Genomic DNA, 22,806 nt, shown 5'->3' with positions numbered 1-22,806 from the left:
AGTTTAATTTCTTGCCTTAACTTCAGAAAAAAATAGTCAGGTATGTTTATTTTAATATCTAACACATACATTTGAGAATAATGGATAGTAATGGATACCAATTTAAAACATTCATATTGGATTTATAGAAAAAATTGTACAATTAAAGAGACTCATCCTGCATTCCTGGCGCACTCAAAACTTCCATTAACTCTTCACTGGGAATTTTGGATGTACAAAAATGCAGGCTCAAGCCACAAATCTCAGACTTTTAATGACACACATAATGGTACCTTGCACTCCTTTAACATCTGCCTACTGAGGATCTCAAAACACTTTATAAAATTTAAGGAATTTAACCTCAAGTAAGTAGTGATTTCGGCGTAAGTGATTGACCCAAGCTAATACAGGATGCCAATGGTCAATCCAGGAAGAGTAGTTATGCCTCATGCTTCAGTGATAAGACTATCCCATCCTAATTTGTTTTAAAATATTATGTATTCTCCTCTATGTTATGTGAATGGTAGATTCAAACCTAGCTTCTGAAGAATTTTTTTAGAAACAGTTTAGTTGGACAACCATGGTTTTAATTTGCTCTGTGAGTGAAATATAGGCAGGTTAAAGACATAAAACCCCCAAACAAAACAAAATAGCCATTGGGGGCAGGGACACTGCCTACCACCGGATTTGGAAAGCACCAGTGATACTAATCCAACCTAGATAATAATATTAAAATATTTGCTGCATTGAGCATTTTAGCAGCTGAAAAAAATGTTCAGATATGCTGCTCTTATTCCCTTTCTGCCTGGGAGAGCCATATTTTAAATATTTAACAGAGCTGCCTAGTTGCAATGAAAGCATCTACTTGTCAAAAATATTTAACATTTAGAGTAGCTCAGAAGCTGGAACAGTAACTTAATAAAAAGTATTTTATGGTTAGAGCTGCTATGTGGGTAGGGTAAAACTACTTATAACTCTAATATTCATAGCCACTAAGTACCTTTGAAAGGAACTCTTTGTTGAAAACATCCTGTGTTTTACCACTTAAATGTTTGAATAATGTGAAAAATATTGTGCACAGTGAAAGAGAGAGCATGTTTATATACATGTATATGTTTTCAGTGGCAAGTCCTTTTGTACTGTGGAATTGAGACATATTTCTTAATTTTGCCTCAAGCTGAACAAACATTAAATTTATTTCTAAACTGTTGTTAAAACTTTTTTTTAATTACCCGATTTAAGAATGAGACAACAAAACCATGCTGAAACAAAGAGTTGCTTTGTGGGCAGTTACATCTGAGGAAAGGGAGGCACTGTGTGTGATTATTTCAAGTGGAAGATGGTTTTCTTCAATTATACAATTAAAAATTCTGTGTGAACTACTGTTCATAAAAGTATGAAGTTGTAGTTTTGGAGTCCGAAGTCATCTCTGCCATAGAATAGTAGCAGAGCAAGCTTCTCTAAACTGTCTCACCAATGTACCTCAACCCTGCTCTAAAGTGTCGCTGGGGTGAGAAGGGAGATCAATATCCACTATCAATATGGGGGAAGATTATTGCCAATTGTAGCGTTGATTGTTCTGCATGGATCCCTGTCGACAGAGAACTGAACTCAGTCCACTAAACTCATTTCACATTAGTAAGGACTTTTGGTCACTAGTATCCAAGATTGTATTTGAAGTGGTAGTTTTGTAGATCAGTTTTGGAATCACTGGAAGGCTGAATGATGATCTGCATTGAATTATAGAAAAACCAGGCAGCTTCCATTTTTATTGTACATCAATAAGACTAACTTGCGGTTTGTCCTATCCTGTCACAGAAGTCATTAGTTATCTACTTATAATGTGTAAATTCAAAGTAATATCAAATTTAAATCGCAAAGCAACAGTAGAGGGTGCTGTGGTAAGAGATTGCTGTCTGGATTTTTAATAAATGTTTGTATTGACATTGTCAGTAATTTTAAATAGATAAAGCAACAGAAATAGTCATCTAGTGATAAATAAAAGCTACATATTGAACAGCAAAGTATAAATGGATGTTGGCTTAAAATGCAGTTTTAAGAATAATTATATAGTGAAATTCATTTATTTTTAGCAGCCGCAGCAAAGGACTGTATGCAATTTACACTTTGAAGCAAATTCTCCCCTCAGATACCTGGGTGCAATTCCCTTAGGGTATGTCTACACTACCCCGGATCGACGGGCAGCGATCAATCTGGGGGGGTGTGTCGATTTTATCTAGACGCGATAAATTGATTCCCGAGCGCTCTCCCATCGACTCCTGTACTCCACCGCCGCGAGAGGCGCAGGCGGAGTCGACAGGGGAACGGCAGCAGTTCACTCACCACAGTGAAGACACCACAGTAAGTCAATCTAAGTATGTCAACTTCAGCTATGTTATTTACGTAGCTGAAGTTGCATAATTTAGATTGATTCCCCCCCTCCCCCCAGTGTAGACCAGGCGTTAGTAGTAGAGAGGAGTTGTGCCCATCTTTTCAGGGAAGAATGAGATGCTGATTATGCTGATACTGTTGCTGATGATTATTGTTTTTAATTGTCTGACAGTAATACCTAGAGACCTCCACACAGATTAAAGCCCCATAGAGCTAGGTGCTGTAAAAACACATAGAAATAAGCATTGTCCTAAAAAGAGTGGTGTATATATTTATATGACATACAATGAGTGTGAAGGAAGACCTAGAGACAAAAAGGTGAAGGCTTTCAATGACTTGATATGGTAGTTGGGTGCCAGAATCCCTTAGACCCCTTTGACAATCCCAGATGAAGTGATTGGGCCAAGTTCACACAGCACATGAGTTAAACTTGTTTTAATACTACAAATGATGCTGGGTTACTCTTTTGAGAAAATCATCGGAGCCCAATCATAATAGTTAAAAATTGGCAGTTTATTAAATAAACAACCAAACAGTCCTAACCAAAAGAATGCCTAGTGTGCATGGCTGTGTTCTGTCAAGACAGACTTGAGAGATTAAACTACAGAGAGGTGCCTGGTTCTGGTAATTATGCTGACTGACATCCATAGGTGTCAGCTTTTGATTTTACTTTTTTCCTCCAGCTAGACATTGCTTTGGGTCACACTGATGCCCCAGAGGTAGTGCTTTTCTGCAGAACTGGTTCCGTAAATTCCATTACTTCTGGCTGTAACCCTCCCTGAGAGTCAAATCCCATGACCAGTCTGAGTAAGGGGTATCCACATGAGGGGAACAGGGAAAGGAATTTCCCCCCATATTCTGAAGTAGTGAAATAGTGGTGGAGCTGCTCCATGGAGACTATTTCAGCTCACTGGTTAATGTACCTCTTCATACACCCAATTCTTCACCACTGCAGTGTGGAGAGAGCCAGAAGATCATTTTGCCATGTCCTTGATTATATAGAACTGTCCCACACGTAGCCTCTCTCCCATATACAGCCCATCCCTTTGCACAGTGGATAGTTTTGCTTTCAGGGGGACCTCTGGTAGTGGGGTGGGTCAGGATTTGCCCTTTAATCATCAAACTCTTCCTGGAGCAAGACTCTTGGATGAAATGAAGCCTTCTGTTTAAGCTGGTAAATATCTCTATCCCTTTATTTAAACCTCATGTACAATAAGGCTGAGAGCCTATATACCCCTACATTCACTCTTACAATTGCAGCAACTATTCCCCATCCCTCTACAGTCTACACCATCTATTAATTTAGAAAAGAAGAGAAGGAGAAACATGGAAAGAAATCAATACAAGAAACAGATATGAAGAAATAGAGAGTTATGGTAGCTGGCCAGGCTCTCAACAAATGTAAGTTGTAAGTCACTTGTTCAGCAGGTACTGTCAGGGCAGCCACATCATTGAGAATTACTTACTAGGTGCCTGCTATATGTGATCTGCCTGCATCCCTACTACAGAATGATTGTGTTTGAGTGTGAGTGTTAGCGGCACTGGGGTCATATGTCTACATTGCCACTGTGAGTGACCCTCCTAGCCGACACAGACAGACTCAAGATAATTTGCCTCCGGTTTCTATACATAGAAGTGTAGAGGTTGCAGCTGGGACTGCAGTTCCTGCTTTTAAGGCCCCCTGATCTCCTGGGCTGTACTCAGGTGGCTAGCCTCAGTGCTGTCTGAGTCTCAACTTCTACATGGCTATTTTTAGTGTGTGAGCTCCAGCAGAGCTACTGCCAATCTGTCTACCTAGCTGGGAGGCTGCTCCCAGCTGCAGTGTACACATACACTTACACATACCCACCCAGCTCAGGTGTAAAACCCCACTATACTGGAGTGAGAGTTTTCTGAGTGTGGATGGGACTTAGGTTAGGGGCAACACTCAAGTAAGAACCTGAGTTAACTTTGCACTGAAGACAAGCACTCTCTGATTCAGCAAAGCCCTGATGCATGTACCCAAAGCCAAGTACACATTTACATACTTTGATGAAATGGGGTCACTTTGAGGCAGCAGTTCTTAACTTATTTATCATTGTGGGCTGCATATGCAGCTCTTTATGTGTTATATGGTCTGCAGCAACACAATATATATACTATGTCTATGGCCCTGAGGATGTCACATGGGCCGCAGCTGTATGCTGATTGGGCTGCAAACGGCCCATGGGCCACTGGTTGAGAACCACTGCTCTGAGGGAACATCTTATCCCAACACATAGGGGTATCAATCCTTGCTAACTGAGGCAGGAGGAAGGCAAATCTCCCCTCTTTCCCCCCCTCCCACCCCATGTTCAGGGCCGGATTAACTCTCCTGTGGGCGCGGGGCTATTAGATTTTGTGGGGCCCATGTATACAAGTCTTTTTCCTAATTTAAAACAAAATGATCACAATTATGGCATCAAGTCTATTAATGCTATACTAAACTTGCCTTTTAATTAACATAAAGCCAGTCTGTGGTTACATTTCAGTTGTAAAACATGTGGAATATAGTTAAGTTAATTCAAAATAGCCTACTTCTTACCTTAGAACAGCTGTTATATTAGTTTTTTTCTGGGAGGGAGTTTGGGTGCAGGAGGGGGCTCCAGGCTGGTGCAGAGTGTTGGGGTGCAGGAGAAGGTGAGGAGTGTGGGCTCTCACAGGGTGTTTGGTGCAGGAAGGGATTCTGACCTGAGGCATGGGGTTGAGATGGAGGAGAGGGTGAGAGATGCAGGCTCCGGCTGGGAGGCACTTACCAAAGGTGGCTCCCGGCCGGTGGTGCAGCAAGTCTCAGGCAGGCTGCCTGCCTGCCATAGCCCCACACCGCTCCCGGAAGCAGCCAGCTGCTGGCACGTCTCTGCACACCCCTGGGGAGAGGGGGACAGCATGCCTCTGTGCACTGCCCGTGCCCGCAAGTGCCTCCCCAACAGCTCCCATTGGCCGGTTCCTGGGCAATGGGAGCTGCAGGGACAGTGCTGAGGGCGGGGGCAGTGCGCGGAGCTGCCTTCGCCCCCTGCCAGGGGCCGCAGAGACGTGCCAGCAGCCGTCTGCTTCCAGGAGCGATGTGGGACCATGGCATGCAGGCAGCCTGCCTGAGCCCTGCTGCACCGCTGGACTTTTAGTGGCCCAGAGATCACGATCAACTGGCAGAAGCTCCAGGATCGACCAGTCGATTGTGATCGATGGGGTGGTTACCACTGAATTGTATATAATTATGGATTTATTTTTGCGGGGGCCCTCCTTAGTCCGAGGCCCTGGGCTGCAGCCCCTAAAGCCCCTGTGTTAATCTGGCCCTGCCCATGTTCTGGGCCCCTCTCCTTTGAGAGAAAACCTGCCCTGGGCCTAAGCTAAATTCAGATTTTTGGAGCAGAAATTCAGCCCTTCTCTAACCTACCCATTTTCTTACCACTAAAGGTGGTTATGCTCTGAAAAGTGACTTTATAAATGGTATTGCAGAGCTCCATGTTTACTGTCTCAGTGATATTGAGACCATCCTTGTTCACTTTACTTGTAACAAGCACATAGACAACCTTTTTAATTGGGGGGAAGCAGAATTAATTAAAGGACACATAAGAACTGGAGGACAAATTGCAGCAACTGCAAATATTTTCTCATGATATTGGGTTAGAAATGAACACGTCGAAGACGAAGTGGATACAGAATAAGCATGGTGCAGAAGGAATCATCTCTGTAAACGGGAAAGAAATCAAGGCGGTCAACAAATCTATTTTTCTGGGTCAGCAGCTGAGCAGAGACAACTCATTCGAAGGGGAATGCAGTAGGAGGTGAAATGCGGGGTGGGCAAGTTTCAACAAAATAAAGGCGTCTCTAACGGATGATGAACTGCCCAGGAACAAAAGGAAAGAACTGTTTAACTCCCTGGTTCTGCCAGCAATGATGTACAGAGCGGAAAGCTGGTCAATGACGAAAGCAGAGGAAGAAAAACTCGCTGTCACCCAGAGAGCAATGGAAAGGCAAATGTGTAAGATATTGCTCTGTGATCATATATCGAATGAGGAGATCAGAAGGCGTACAGAGGTGACCGATTTGGTGCAGGCAATATACGATGCAAAGCGAAGATGGGTGGGTCCTGTAGTTCGCAGGCAAGACAATAGGTGGATAACCTGCATCAGTGACTGGATTCCCAGAGACCACAAGTGACTCCTGGGCAGACCAAAAATGCTCTGGGCCAATCCCATGACAAAACTCTTTGGCCAAAAATGGAAAGAACGTGCTCGCAACAAAATAGAATGGTGTGGTGTCAACTTGCATTAGTGGAGGGACGGACTGACAAAGGTGAGAATTAAAAATAATAAAATAATATCTGTTGAATCTCACTCTGAGTAGTTTTGTACCAGGATTAAATTTGTACCAGGATTAAATTTGCCACTTTTAATTAACAAGTTTATGTTCCAAACTCATGTTTCCTTTATTTATTAACACAATCCCTAATGGGCGGCGGGGGGGGGGGGGGTGCTCAGGCCCCCAAGCTCCCAGTTATCTATGCCCATGGTGTAAATAGATGGGTTTTCTAATTGCTAGCCCAGACATCTCAACCTAGAATCTGTAGGTTAGATTGTGTTCTCTTTCTGCCTTATACATCAGGCCACTTTGGCAACAGAGATTTAGTGAACAGATCTGTTGATGTTACCTGAGCCAAGGAAGAATCTTATTTGTTGTCCCAATGTTGCAGTGGCTCTGCAGTGCTAAAAAGTAGCAAAATCTTATTTTTGAAAGCAATATAAAATGCTAGAATTCAGAATACACATAGGTATCAGAGCTGTTGAACAGTAACTCTTCTGGCTGCAACGGCATTGCAAAGGGAAAACAAATGTTGCCATAACCTGGTGAAACTTGACTCCCTCACAATGCACAGGATGAATGTATAGGAATGACTGATTGCAGCTATTACTTCAAAACTTGTAGGTAAAATAACTGAAAATCATGGTCTTCCTTTTGTGTTTTTATCCTGCTGTCTCAGTAGATGTATGTGAACAGCTCCCATAGTTTAGTTTTCACATGCACATCAGTATAATAAATAATATTATTTGGCACTTATTAGCACCTTGATTTGAGGATCTCATCCTGCTTTTCAAAAAAAGTATTGACATGGGCATTCTTTCCTTCAGGCTTTGGATAGTATCCTTCCCCTAATGTCTTTTCTTTATATACCGACAAACTATAAATCTTGGTTTTGTAGGCAGGATTGTGTCAAGAATTACATAGGGATATTGCAAAAGCAGGAAGGGGGACCAGCGATCAGAAACGTACTGCTTAATCATCTTAATGGCACCTGCTAATAATGGACTAAACTGTAAATCTGTGGCTGGGATTCGATTACAGGGCCCTTTTGCTGCAGCACTGACTGAGCCATACTGATTTTCAAAATGGAGCTCAGCACTGGATTAAGCCTTCCCCGTTCTTCCCGAGTGACCCCTTTAGCTGCTACAAGAGAAGGTTCCTATCGTCATAGTTAACGTACACTGCTGCTGGGATTGATGCATGGACTGAGATGGATCTTGGCCCTTTACCTGGTCATGAAATGCATTCAGATCAGGAGAATGACAAATCTCCACGTGCAAGTCTTGGAAAAGTTCCGCCGCACTCATCCAGAGGCCATTGGGAAAGCATACAGGATGCCCCTTCTACCTCTCCGGACACAGCTATCTGACTCGTGGTAAGACACAACCCGGCCGTCCCAGACACTCATCAGCACGAGGGGAAAGAACAGCTCCATCATGGCATAACAAAATGGAAAGGAAACTTTTCAAGTCCAGGGGCCACTTGCCAAAGGCTCAAGCAACAAACTGCTGGTGAGTTCGGCATAGTTTCTATGCGTGACAAAATGTCTCAAGCAACAGTATGGCCCTGTGGACACGACACAGCTTGCCAATATTTCCAAAAGGCGCTCTTCCGAGGGGGAGAGCGCTCCTGGGTGTCCTCAGCTGAACCGATTCACCCCGATCAGCAGCTCAGCTTCCGGCCTCCACCCTGGAAGCCAGATGGGCTTTGTAACTTCCATCTTCCTAGTGCAACCTCCCACGCCCAACAAGGTGCGTTTGAGTTACGCCGCTACCTTCCTATCCTTGCTCCCCCAGGGCAGGCCCGCAGCCCTGCTCAGGAGTTGCCGAAGTTATTGCGCCAGCAGGGGCTAGGCTGCAGGAGAAGTTAGGGAGGCTGCTTTTTGGGGCGGGGGGCGTGCAGCGCTCCCGGGCCGCCTGCGTGGTGCTGCTGCATTGTGGGGGGAGGGGGGCTCTGCGGGCGGAGTGTGGGGTCCGTGCGCTGCAGGAGGTGTCACACGCAGTCCCCCCGCCCTTGCAAGGCCAGCCCGGGTTGGCTCCCTCCGAGCACACAGCTCCCCCCGGCTCCCTCTCGCCTGCCTGCCGCTGCCGAAACGCCGCCCCCGCAGATTCGGCGCAGTGGCTGGTTGGCGCCCAGACGGGACAAGAGGGGTCAGTGTCGGGCGCAGGAGCTGGGACAAGAGCGGCGGCAGCAGCAGCGGAGCGGAGCGGAGCGCCAGGCTGCCCGGCCGCTGCTGCCTCCAATGCCATCACAGCAACAAAGAGCGCGCTGAGGAGCGGGGAAGAGGCGCCCGGGCTCCACCAGCACAGAGGGCAGCGGGGGAAGATGGCCAGGAAGGGGGAAGCCTCCACCTCTCCCTACGGTAAGCCCACCTGCCCCCCGCCGCCGGGAAAGGGGCGCCAGGCTGAGCGGGCGCTCGGTGCATGCGGATGGGGCGAGCCGGAGCCTCCGTCTGGCCTGTTTACATCGCGGCTCCAGCAAGTGAACAGCCGCAGCAAGAGTTTGTTTCCCTCGGCAGCTCCTGGGGGCTGGGCCCCTCGACTCCCCGCGCGGAGCGAAGGGGCTGGGGCTCCCCTGCCTGCCGCTTGCGCGGGGGGACAGGGGTTTGGGAGCAGCTCCCTCCCCGCGGCGCGGGGGGCTTGTTGCTGCCTCCTCGGGGAGCTGGGAAAGTTGGGGCTCGGTGGGCGCAGGGCTGCGGGCGAGCGGGGGCCAGAACTCTTCGGAAAGCCGCCTGCTCCCCGGGGCCGGAGCAGGTGCATCGCCGCCGCTGGGCTCGGCTCTGGGGGGCTTGTCTGGGGCGGAGAGGTCCGAGCATCTGCTGCAGGGAGCTGGCCTTGGGCAGGAGAAGGTGCACTCGGACGGGGGTGCAGGCGGGTGCTCAGGCTAGGGGGGATCCGGAGCCCAGGATTGGGCGGCGGGGGAGGGGGATTGGCTTTGGGGAAGGTGGTGTGCTGGGGAGGGGAGCTGGGGCTGGAGCATTGGATTCGGGTTGGAGTGCTGGGCGAGTGTAGACAGTATTTTGGAGCTGGGGGTGCGGGGTTGTGTACACAGGGTGTGTGTGGGGGGGTGATGTGGCACTGGGCGGCTTCGCAGTGTTCTGATTTGGGGCGTAGGGGGAGTACTGGTCTGGACAGGAGGTGTAGAGCCTGGAGCCGGTGTACTGGGACTCAGCGAGCAGCTTGTCTCCTTGCCCGAGTCCTGCCAGCCGAAACGTCGCTTCCTCCAGCAGAAGGTCACCGGGGGGCACAACTTTATCTCTGTGCTTGAGCGCTGCTTTAATTGCTCCTGAGTAGCTAATTCATTTGCAGCAGAAGACAAGGTTTAGCAGGCTCCTTAATCCGTTTAAAGGCGACTCCATAAAACCAAGTGCAGTTTTCCTTTTACAATTATGCATGAGATTTCCATGGCAAAATATTTCCCTCTTTAATCTGCAGACTGAGCAGAAACCTCTTAGAAACAAGCCTCCTTTTCTCTGCATCCCAGTGGGCAGGTCATACTCACAGATAATTTACACTAAGGGGCATACATGGAAATAAAACTCTTGCTTTGGTGTAATATGCATATTGTGTGACATGGCTGTAACTCAGAAAACCCAATTTTATGATTTAAGAACATAAGAATGGCAATACTGGGTCAGACCAAAGGTCCGTCCAGCCCAGTATCCTCTACTGACAGTGACCAATGCCAGGTGTCCCAGAGGGAGTGAACCTAACAGGTAATGATCAAGTGATCTCTCTCCTGCCATCCATCTCCACTCTCTGACAAACAGAGGCTAGGGACACCATTCCTTACCCATCCTGGCTAATAGCCTTTAATGGACTTAACCTCCATTAATTTATCTAGTTCTCTTTTAAACCCTGTCATAGTCCCAGCCTTCACAACCTTCCCAGGCAAGGAGTTCCACAGGTTGACTGTGCGCTGTATGAAGAAGGACTTCCATATATTTGTTTTAAACCTGCTACCCATTAATTTAATTTGGTAGTCCCTAGTTCTTATATTATGTGAACAAGTAAATAACTTTTCCCTATTCACTTTCTCCACACCACTCATGATTTTGTATACCTCTATCATATCTCCCCTTAGTCTCCTCTTTTCCAAGCTGAAAAGTCCTAGTCTCTTTAATCTCTCCTCATATGGGACCCATTCCAAACCCCTAATCATTTTAGTTGCCCTTCTCTGAACCTTTTCTAATGCCAGTACAGATGCTCCCCGGGTTACCCAAGACCTGACTTATGCAAATTCGCACTTATGGAAAAAGTTCCATAAACCAGAAATAGGATTTCTGAGTTGTGGAAATTTTTGCGTAACATATGAGTATATGTTTCCGACTTATGCAAAATTCGAGTTATGCAAGGCTTTCCGGAATGGGAAGATTGCGTAAGTTGGGGGGCGTCTGTATATCTTTTTTGAGATGAGACCACGTGTGTACGCAGTATTCAAGATGTGGGCGTTCCATGGATTTATATAAGGGCAATAAGATATTCTCCATCTTATTTTCTATCCCTTTTTTAATGATTCCTAACATCCTGTTTGCTTTTTTGACTGCCGCTGCACGTTGCTTGTACGTCTTCAGAGAACTATCCATGATGACTCCAAGATCTCTCTCTTGATTAGCTGTAGCTAAATTAGCCCCCATCATATTGGATGTATAGTTGGGGTTATTTGTTCCAATATGCATTACTTTACATTTATCCACATTAAATTTCATTTGCCATTTTCTTGTCCAATCACTTAATTTTGTGAGATCTTTTTGAAGTTCGTCACAGTCTGCTTTGGTCTTAACTATCTCGAGCAGTTTAGTATCATCTGCAAACTTTGCCACCTCATTGTTTACCCCTTTCTCCAGATCATTTATGAATAAGTTGAATTGGATTGGTCCTAAGACTGACCCTTAGGGAACACCACTAGTTACCTCTCTCAGTTCTGAAAACTTACCATTTATTCCTACCCTTTGTTCCCTGTCTTTTAACCAGTTCTCAGTCCATGAAAGGATCTTCCCTCTTATCCCATGACAATTTACGTAAGAGCATTTGGTGTGGGACCTTGTCAAAGGCTTTTTGGAAATCTAAGTACACTATGTCCACTGGATCCCCCTTGTCCACATGTTTGTTTGACCCCTCCAGAGAACTCTGATAGATTAGTAAGACATGATTTCCCTTTACAGAAACCATGTTGACTTTTGCCCAACAATTTTATGTTCTTCTACGTGTCTGACAATTTTATTCTTTACTATTGTTTCAGCTAATTTGCCCCGTACTGACGTTAGACTTACAGGTCTGTAATTGCCGGGATCACCTCTAGACCCCTTTTTAAATATTGGCGTTACATTAGCTATCTTCCAGTCATTGGGTACAGAAGCTGATTTAAAGGACAAGTTACAAACCATAGTTAATAATTCCACAGTTTCACATTTGAGTTCTTTCAGAACTCTTGGGTGAATGCCATCTGGTCCCGGTGACTTGTTACTGTTAAGTTTATCAATTAATTCCAAAACCTCCTCTTGTGACACTTCAGTCTGACAATTCTTCAGATTTGTCACCTACAAAGGGCGGCTCAGGTTTGGGAATCTCCCTAACATCCTCAGCCGTGAAGACTGAAGCAAAGAATTCATTTAGTTTCTCCAAAATGACTTTATTGTCTTTAAGTGCTCCTTTTGTATCTCGATCGTCCAGGGGCCCCACTGGTTGTTTAGCAGGTTTCCTGCTTCTGATGTTCTTAAAAAACATTTTGTTATTACCTTTGGAGTTTTTGGCTAGCTGTTCTTCAAACTCCTTTTTGGCTTTTCTTATTACATTTTTACACTTGCAGTGTTTATGCTCTTTTCTATTTACCTCACTAGGATTTGACTTCCACTTTTTAAAAGATGCCTTTTTATCTCTCACTGCTTCTTTTACATGGTTGTTAAGCTACGGTGGCTCTTTTTTTTTTTTTTTTTTTTTAGTTCTTTTACTGTGTTTTTTAATTTGGGGTATACATTTAAGTTGGGCCTCTATTATGGTGTCTTTGAAAAGTGTCCATGCAGCTTGCTGGGATTTCACTCTAGTCACTTACAGTTATAAAGTTTTACTCCACAAAGGTATCTGTTTAATCAAAAATTGACAATTTGCGTTATTCACACTGAGGCCCTTAAGGACCACAGCTGGTTAGCTTTCCTTCATGGAAGTGAATGGTAACCTGAACAAGCACTTGATCCATTAGTGCTTCCCCAGTAGTGGGTGTTTTGCCTGAGAAAGGATTGCAGGATGAGTCTAAGAAAACCAAGGAATTGTTTGCAGAAAGGGTAATATAAACAAACCTCTGGGGGGGGGGGGGGGAAGCCCTCACCAGAAATCAGAGAACTTCAGGGAAGAAATGTTATATGTTTCCAAAATATTGACTAATGCCTCTGAAGTTATTTAACTCCTCACAGGGCCTGATCCAGGGAAGTCAATAGTTTTGCAGTTAACTTCAGTGGTAATAGTCTCCAATGCGTAGAAAAGCAGATAGAAGGACACTCATCTGAAGGATCACAGAAACACAGTATTTAGATGTGGGAAAACAGCTGGTAGATAGAATTCATACTCCTGTAAGTGCAGCATATAATTCCCTCACTTATAATCAGGAAAGCTCTGCTTTGGAAAGAAAACTTGGAAACTGTATTGTTATCACACAATATTGTTTTAGCTTCATTTTTAAAATATGTTACTTTGGAACATCTGCTGTCCTTTGGCATGATACTGTTACCTTTATTTACATGGAAAAATGCATTTGGAAAAATTTCTTGTATTTCAACTTGTAATTTGTCAAAACTACAAATTGAAATATACTAACTAGAAATATTTGCTGTTTTAGCAATTTCACATTCATCATAATTTTTTCTTTCTTTTATCTCTCCGTTTGCATGTGCTTATTTTCTTAGAGGTACTATTTAGCATGTGCCTCCTAAGGAGTCATTGGAAATAATTACTTGAGTCTTTTATAATGAAGAAAAGCAAATTTGAATTAATCTTTCTACCTTACTGGCCTTATACTATGAAATAGTGCAATACCTTCTAAATTCAGGATCTGCAATACTGTATGCTTCTACGTGAAATTGCTATAATAGTCACTCACCATCTCGATTGTTTTTTCTGACTTTGCTAATAGTTGGCTATTTACCTTCCCACTAATATTTTTTGAAGGAGTAGGTGCCCTTAGCCTCTCTTCTTGGAACCCTACTTCACCAGATCACTGTTGGTTTTACTATTTTATAAATGACAGAGGCAAACCTTTCTCAGAAGCTTCAATCTATTGACTTCTGGCATCAATTGAATGCCTTAAAAGAGATATCTCAAGTCAGATTCCTGGCTGACAGCAGACTGCAGGCTCCCTGGACAGCTTATTAGCTGTCTCTCTCTCTCCCTCTGAGCTAACAAGTTCTCTAACTGATGCTGGGTTACTAGATTTGGATTGGCTGATGGAAAGCCAAGATACTGGACAGTGTCTGGATGGCTATTGGAGTGAACATAGCTGGATAAAAGGCTTTAGTAAACATGTAGACTTTTTTTGGGTGGAGTTGAGGGCATCTCTTCTAAAAACTACAGTACATCTTTTTAGCCATATTGTTTCTCTGCATGCGCATGAAGGGACTAGAAGATCATCCTTGAGGCAAGCTGCTTATTAGCTTTCTAAATCTAGGTAATAGGATTCATTCTTCCCTAGAACAGCTGTAAGCTTGCGACAGAGAAATGTGATTTCTTGCCCTCAGAATGGAGAAAATAGGAAGGGTTTATCAAGAACAGTGATGCTGACTTTATCAAGGCTCTCTCTTCAGCAGAGATTTTTTTTTTTCAGTGTGAAAGGGAAATAACTGTTCCCTCAGGAAAAAAAAATAAAAATCTTTCAGTTGCTATCTTCCAGTGGAAAGATATCAAGATGAAATGGAATACAGGTTTTCCATGTGTAAAAGAGCAATTACCTCCCATCCCCCCCATACTTTGGTCTGGTGTTGGATCATCTCAGTAGAGAAGATTGCCACTGGAAATGGAAAAACAAAGAAATTCTTGAGCACTGGCTTTCCCATCATAGCTTAATATTGAGTTTTTTTTAAATAACAATGAGAGAGCTTTTATTTTTATAATAAATTACTCACCTCTGTCACTTGACTAATTCTTGTTCTTGTTGAAACCAATGGCAGAACTCCTATTGACCTCAGTGGTGCAGGACTAGGCCATTAGCAATGCCAAAATTATGTGTTTGTGCCGTCACCGTTATTTCCATAGTAACTAATAGTGAAATAAACCCTAGATTATAACATCACTGAAGAAATGGTCTGGGGGAGGAGGATACAGAATTTAAAAAAATCTTGTTTGACAATATTTTAGTAAATAGCATTGATGAGAGGAGATACATAAATAAGGGCCAATCTTTATTATTTTCACCTTGAGTTAGCCCTCTTTTTTTTTTTTTTTTTTTTGCATCTGCAAATGGCAGGGAACAAGTCCTCTGAGGCAGTGACTGTCGTCTTTGTTATTTGTATGTAGCCTAGTTCAACGTGTCCTTGATTGAGGTTCTTAGGTGCAATCATAATGCAAATAAATATTATTAATAATAATTTAGGTTGGTTACATATGTAAAATCTGCTTGCTTCTCTAAATCAGTCACCTAAATTTCACTTTCAAAGTGCCTCTGCAGTTGTGTCTCAGCACCAAAAGTACTGTACAATAAACATCACCCTGTAGAATCTTACAAGACATCTTAGGTCATCTAGTTCATTTCCCTGACAATGGAAAATTGATCCTATTGTACATTTACTATTCTTTCCCCTGGTTTTAGAGTTCCAAAGTCTAATAGACATCACTATCATTACTTTTTCTTGAGAGTCAGACTACATATTCTCTTTAATTTCATCCCATTACTAGTCATACCTATGTACTACCCGAAACAATTCCTCTCCCTTTGTGGTATTTACACTTCAACAGGCAGGTGCCAGGCACTTCAAGGCGGAATCTTTCATCACCTCTTAATTCATACTTGGCCAACTTCAAATATGATATAAGTGAGTGCAATTCCACTGACTTAAATGGATTTGAACCTTATAAATTATCTACATTTGGTCCATTTTATAAAGGGCTTCCACTGTGTATAGTATGTCAGATCAATCAATAACTCTTTGGATACCGCTGCAGTACATAAGTTCAAAGAGTTCATACATGACTGAATTTTTCTAATTTGTATTGACTTAATAGAGGTTATGCCCAATGGTGGGAGAAGAGAATTCAAAAGGTAGAACTTACTTAGTGTCCTGTTGTTTAATTAGTTTATTATTGTGGATATTTCTTTTTGAATAAGAACGTTCTCCCTTAGTACCTCACTTCATCTTCTGATTGATCCTTTGGTGAAGTCTTGATCCTGCATGTGTTAATATTTCTCTCTCACTATCAAAATGAATTTAGGCATTTAAACTTCACTGTAGGATCAAGCAAGAGTAGCATATGGATTTTGAGGACACAAATGTTTGTTCAAACTGACATTTCTTTTATCATTAATAAAAGTAGCAAGGAAAATTATTAAAAAAACCGTGAAAGATAACTAGATCCAAGATTTTTTAATTGTTTTGCCCCACTATGAAATTCCACGTTGAAGAATCTAAATGTTATTTTAGCATAATTATTTTTGGGTGGGAACATGAAAACATTATTTAATACAATCATATTGAATAATTATTTGGTATCTCTGTTTATGTGTTCCAAACTTTATTCATGGTAATATTGTATTAGTGTATTCATTGAGATAATTAAAAGCAACCATTTAAAGCGCGCTTTCTCTCTCTCTCTGTGTGTGTGTATTTATATATATGTATTTATATATATACACACTTGCAAATCCATATAATACTAAAATGTCTGATCTGATTACAGTCTAGTGAGACTAACATTTATAGTAATAATTCAAAGAAGAGGAAATAAGTTGCAGACTTTAAGTGCCTTATTTTCAACTATACCTTGTGTTTTAGAGAAGTTAGGAAAGATAACTTTACATTTGTACATAGCTGCTTCCTTTTGGGGTCTTTCAAGAGAGAAATAACCATATGGCAAATGCTGTTAAATTTAGTGGACTGAAATATTTTGATGATTCTTGGCAGAGAAATACTCCCAAAGCCAAATCCTCATCTCGTGTAAATCTGAGTAGCTTCATTGAAGTTTGGTCTCCCGGTCTTTATACATGTTGTGAGCAGCTAATATCTAGAGATGTCTGTCTTTTCCTGCATTTGAAGTAATGTAGAAAGAAGATTAAAAAGCAATGCAAGGAAAAAATATTGCTAGGTTGCATCTTTAGCAGACATGGCATTACTGTAACATAATATTTAAAACAGTCTGCTCACTGATTCATAATGGGACCTTTTCTGTACAGTCCCTCTAATTCCCATTAGCCAATATTGTTTATAAAATGCCCAGGAAATGCCATTTTGGTTGCAGAGTCAGGTGGTAATGTCAGAACTTTGCTACTGTTGGGCCTGGTCCTACTCCCATTGAAGCCAATGACAAAACTCCCATTGACTTAAATGGGACTGGATTAGACCCATATTTCTCTCTTTTTTGGGGGGGAAGATTATAAAGAAGGATTTTTGGTGAGTTTTTGAATAAATGCAACAAAATCAGCAATAGCTCTTTAACACCACAGAGTTGGTTTCTGTAGTAGTGAGAAAATCCTTTTTTGTTTTTGTTTGTGTCCTCTGCAGTCTTAGTCCAGTTCATGACAATTTTGTTAACATTTTCAGTATACCATAACTTTAAAACTTTTCTGAATTTTACCAAATCTATCGATACCCTGGGATGAGTCATGCCATATGACACTCCAGGAAGATAGTTATGTTTGGGAAGCTGCAGGGAGGGAATAGAAAATTGGACTCCTAGTATGACATCATCAACTATTGAGCAGCTACTGCAATTCTGTAATGCTTTTAATAGATGGCTAGGGGACTTAACCATCTTAATCTTCAGTGGGGATGGGGGAAGGATAGGGGAAAGGAGGTGTATGTCCACGTTGTTCAAAAGCATTACAATTTACCTTAAAGTTCGGTTACTTTTTGGAGAAAAAATGTTTTGTTCCTAGCTGACCATGTGTTTTTTATTATATACATTATCCGTGTCTCTCTATGAATTCAACAATTAACCCAATCCATGCTTCTAAATGAGAGAGTTGTAGATCGTGAAAGTTCTCACAATAGGAGGAAATATGGCAACAAAATTAATATAGAAAAGTGGGAGACTACATGGAAGGAGAACTAACAGTTTAACAGGTGCCTCGGCAGTATCGTGAAATAGTGTACTAGACTTTCACCTCTGTGATGAAACTTTGGACAGTCACAAATGAAACTTTGATTTCCTATTGCAATTTTGCCTATTTATTAAAAAAACAACAACAACCAAAAAAAACAATAAAGTTGTGTTATCTGCTCAGGAGAGTTTCCAGACTGGATTAATGGTGGTGTTGCAGTGCAGGTCATAAATAAGGTACATGTGGCAGAGCTATGCGGGGACCCTCACACAGCACGTGCCCACACAATACATGGCTCTAGCTGGAAGTTACTATCATTTCAGTTTCATAAGCATTAAATGAACTCTCACATGGGGCGGGGGGCGGAGGAGAAATCACAAGGCCATAAATTATATTGGATGTGGGTTTGCTGATCCTTAAAATTAACATAGGGATCTTACTCATATCTGCTATAAATATGAGAAATGCTTAATCTCAGAACAGGATTAGGCCCTACATTAGGAGACTGACCCTAATTAAGACGAATTAACTATTAGCTGGCTGCAAATTCTGAGAGTACTCATTAATTTTCTTGTGCCATGGCTTTGTAGCTGACAGATATATTATTTAAACTATGGAAATTCTACCCTTAGTTGGTTTTCTTGTGCTTATGTATTCCAAAGTATAGAAGTATGGAGCATCATTCACTGAATAATCTACATTATCTAGAAAGATTTAAAACTAAATATCAGTTTTTTTCATGTTTTGCATTACAGTTTTGTGGCTCAAATTTGCACCCCTTACAGTCAATAGGGAATTGTCAGAGGCTTCAATGAGAGCAGTATTAGGCCCTCGATTATCCTATTTTTTCCCCCACGTGAGTTAAATGATAGTATTGAAAAAGACGACAAAATTAAAGAGACAAATCCCTCACAGAACTGTGTGAGATTAGACACAATGGATTGCAATTGCTTTTTAGAGAGATTAGTCTATTGTGTAAATATGTATTTCAGGACTGTTTAAAGTATGGATTATGTAAATACGTATTTAAGGACTTTAAAAATGCATCATATTGACATAGCCTACTATAATAGGGTATCATGTAAATATGTGTCTAGGGAATTTTAAAGACATATTATTATCGTTAGACTATTGTGAATATATGTATTTTTAGGATATTTTTTTAAATACAGATTATTTACCCAATAGAATGTAGAAACTTTTTTAAAGGCAATATTGTTTATCATGTAAATGCATAGTGAGGGCAATTTTTGAAACTTTGGTTACTTGATAACTGCAATCTTTTTAGTCTATTGGGCAATTGTGATATTTCAGGAATTTTTGTGTCACTGTCAGTGGTATCTTCATGGCCTTTATGGATACTCATTATGGCCCTGATCTTGTAAATGGTTAAACACGTTGATAACTTTATGGGAAAATTCACATGAGTAAACTTCAATGAGACAACATCCCTGAGTAAAGCTATGCATGTATATACATTTTTGTAAGATCCGGGTGCAAAAGAATTCTTGATATGGTACAAATAATAGCGTAACTAACTTATTCGCCACATCAGACAGCATCTCAGACAGCAAACCTCTTAAGGCCAAATCCTGTTAGCTTTATTTATGACAACATGTCTGCTCATCTTGTTCACACCAATATCCTAGCTGAAGTCAATGTGACTTCTGATGGACCAAATCCTAAAAAGCACTAAGTATTGGATTAAGTCCCATGTAAGTAAGGAAAAAGGATTTGGCTCATATTGCAGAACTTACAATGAGCCCAAATTATTTACTTTTGTTTCTTGAGCCAAATTTCTTATGCTAAATTTCAGCCCAGATAAGTCATAAAAATTCTATGTGGAAACAACCTGGGCCTGATTCTGCCACCTTTGCTCAGGTTGAGTAGTGAGCACTTTACTCCACAAGCAGTCTCAGGGCGGCCATTCACAGAGTAAAGCTACTACGCAAACTGAAAAAGGGTGGCAGACTCAGAACCCCTTGGACACTGGGATTTCCAAGTGGAAAAGCGGATGTAAACCTCATTACAATACACGTGCCTCGATATACAGGTAATGTACAATTCAGCTGTGGTGGGTTATTTGTTGCTTAGTGATTTGTCTCACCAGAGTAAGCACAACACCACTGAAAGATCTCCAACAGGAAAAAGAGGGTAATGAGCTAGATTACTTTCTGATGGAACAGACTTGTGTCTCAACTTGTTATATTAACATGCAGATATTAATACATATTGGGGGGGGGGGGGGAATTGAATTCTCCCCTCCAAAATACTATTTAACTGTGATATACTGAAACAACAATCTAATATCTTTACTCCCATTCAGGTTTGATATATAGATTTGAGCAGTTGCTCTCCCTGCACACTCTCCCTATCAGTGTGGGTACATGATGATGTCACCACTCTGGAGGAAATTAACAAAATTGCAGCCGGCTCGGGCCTGCAGCATCTAATAGAACTCCTTGTATGATTAGCTCTTTGTATGGCATGTTTCAACCTACAGTGGTGGTCTTTCTCTGAGCTGTATCCCTCTGAATATAAGGGAATATACAGAAATGTCAACAGAGACATAACTGTAGCAGAGTTATAGTTAGTGCTGTTTTAATAACCCAATGGATTAATGGCAGTTCTGTCAAGCTTGGTGAATCCTTCCATTTAGCAATAGCTTAATTGTTCTCCCTAGACTCTTTTCTTAACCTCCTGCTGAGATTTCTCAACATGACTGTTAAACATTTTATAGATCAGCCCCTAGTGAGTGAATCAGCATTTTGTTTGTTTCCAACACTATGATCACTTTTACTATTCAAGCCAGTACAAGGAAACTTACAAACAGATGTAATGACTGCCACTCAGACCAACATGATGATAATGCAGTAGTGTGACATAGAGCCTGACTGATTACTGCTTGGCATGATTTTACTGTCTGCAGTGTTGATGTGGCCGTGTTGATCCCAGGATATTAGAGGGACAAGGTGAGTGAGGTAATATCTTTCATTGGACCAACTTCTGTTGGTGAGCGAGGCAAGCAGAAGAGCTCTGTGACAGAAGTTGGTCCTATAAAATATATTACTTCACCCACCTTGTCTCTCTATGATTTTACTGTGGTATACAGCCCGCTGTGGTCTACTCCTAGATAGTACATCAATATCTTTGTTTCCTGTTTTCCAAACCAGCTGCACATTAAAATGTAAAATAAAAAACAGCCCTGCCTTTCACCCTCTCCCACTCATACATGCAGTGTACTTGTGTTGTATATCTTTAGAAGCCTGTTGGGAATCTCAAGACAGGTGAGGTGGCTCATTCATACAATGCACAGGGTGAAACTGACAGTGCATGATATATGCATTTCTTCTATGTGAAACAGGCATTAAAAGAAGAATCACCTTTTTCCAGAATCAGTTTCTCCAGATAGATGAAAGAGTCCTCAGATTTTACTTTTTTATTTCCTGGGCAGGGAGTGAGTCCTCTGAACACTGTTTCTTCCCCTTTTATTCTTTTTTGTAAGGCCCCACTTAACAGCAATTCTGCTCTAAACAAAAGAGGGTTGGACAGTGGTCTCTTCAGAGTCCATCAGCTCAGCTCTCTGTACGGTCCCAGGAGATGGGGAGGATTGTTAGTGAGGTTCTCCCTCTCAGAGCCTGAGCTGTCTGGCTTCAATAGCTTTCCTTGCCCCAGCCAGAGTGAGGAAAAAGGGTTAATCTTTGGACATAAACTCTGATTCTGTGGGTAGCAGTGTGTTTTGTTACCACTAGCCCACTGGACTGGCTTGCTGCTTAAAAAAAACAACAACCACACCACTGAAAGAGAGAAGCTGGGCCATAAATCCTCATACAAATGGAATGCAGTCACTGTGGCATAAGGGTGCATCTTCAGGAATAATGGTGGATTTGTCTCATTTACCTCTTCTGTTATCAGATTTTAATAGATGGAAGTCAATGCTCATGCATTTCTAGGAAGCCAAGGTTTTGAAGCCTTACCTGGATTTACATGTGGCTCAGGTCTTGTGCCATGGCTGAACTCTTGTCTGCCTTCCACACCTACCATTGCTAATAGTTTCAAAATAGAAGAGTGCACTGCTCTACTTGGAAAATGGATAAAGCAATTTTTTTTAGACACAGAGTGTTTACTTCTTATCAGCGTCACTACAGATGCAAAGTGTTTCTTGAAGATCCTGCCCTTTGAAGCAGTTGATGTGGTTTTAGCCATACTGTCTTTTCAGTTTTCCTTTGCTGCTTATCTTTTGTTTGTGTCCTGTTACAAACATGTATTCTTAGAAATAATAATACATAGCATTTAGACGCTGTTTTTATGTTTAAACACACTGGCCAGATTCTGATCTTGGTTACACTGGTGTAAATCTGGAATTACTCTCTTGAGTGACTCTAGATTTACACCAGTCTAACTGAGGTCAGAATCTGGCTAATTATCTGGTTAATCTGAGGTGAGAGCAGGGGTTTGGGAATCAGGAGACTAGATTCTTTGTCCTACTCCATTATTGGATTTCTGAGTGTGGGTTTCCCCTCTGGTGATGTAGGGAAAGGAATACACCTTTACCCCGATATAACACGAATTCGGATATAACGTGGTAAAGCTGTGCTCCGGGGGGGCGGGGCTGCGCGCTCTGGCAGATCAAAGTAAGTTCGATATAACGCGGTTTCACCTATAATGCGGTAAGATTTTTTTGGCTCCTGAGGACAGCGTTATATTGGGGTAGAGGTGTATTTACCAAACTTTGTAAAATCAAGGAGGCCTGTGGAGGAAAGATGCTGTGTACAGTAAATGCAAAACATTGTGAGTAGGATTTTCAAAAATGTTCAACGTTGGCTTAACTCTGCTCCCATTGATGATAAAACTTCTTTTGACTTCAATGGGAGCAGA

General features: G+C 42.0%; 1 protein-coding gene across 5 annotated transcripts in view; it reads left to right on the top strand.

Moving 5' to 3' along the window:
- Positions 1-8,626: 8,626 nt before the first annotated feature.
- Positions 8,627-22,806, top strand: part of SLC44A5 (solute carrier family 44 member 5) — a 197,177-nt gene continuing 182,997 nt past the window's right edge. The window contains exon 1 of one of the 5 annotated variants that reach the window (XM_005302413.4): positions 8,627-9,052. In XM_005302413.4, coding sequence (XP_005302470.1) covers positions 9,016-9,052 — 37 coding nt within the window. In that variant the 5' untranslated portion in view covers positions 8,627-9,015. The remainder of the gene's footprint in view (positions 9,053-22,806) is intronic. The other 4 variants (XM_065555426.1, XM_005302416.5, XM_065555434.1 and 1 more) reach the window with 4 other exon arrangements.

This window comes from Chrysemys picta, chromosome 8, assembly GCF_011386835.1.
Source record: "Chrysemys picta bellii isolate R12L10 chromosome 8, ASM1138683v2, whole genome shotgun sequence".
Classification (NCBI taxonomy): Eukaryota; Metazoa; Chordata; order Testudines; family Emydidae; genus Chrysemys; species Chrysemys picta.
This window is presented reverse-complemented; position numbering and strand designations above follow the sequence as displayed.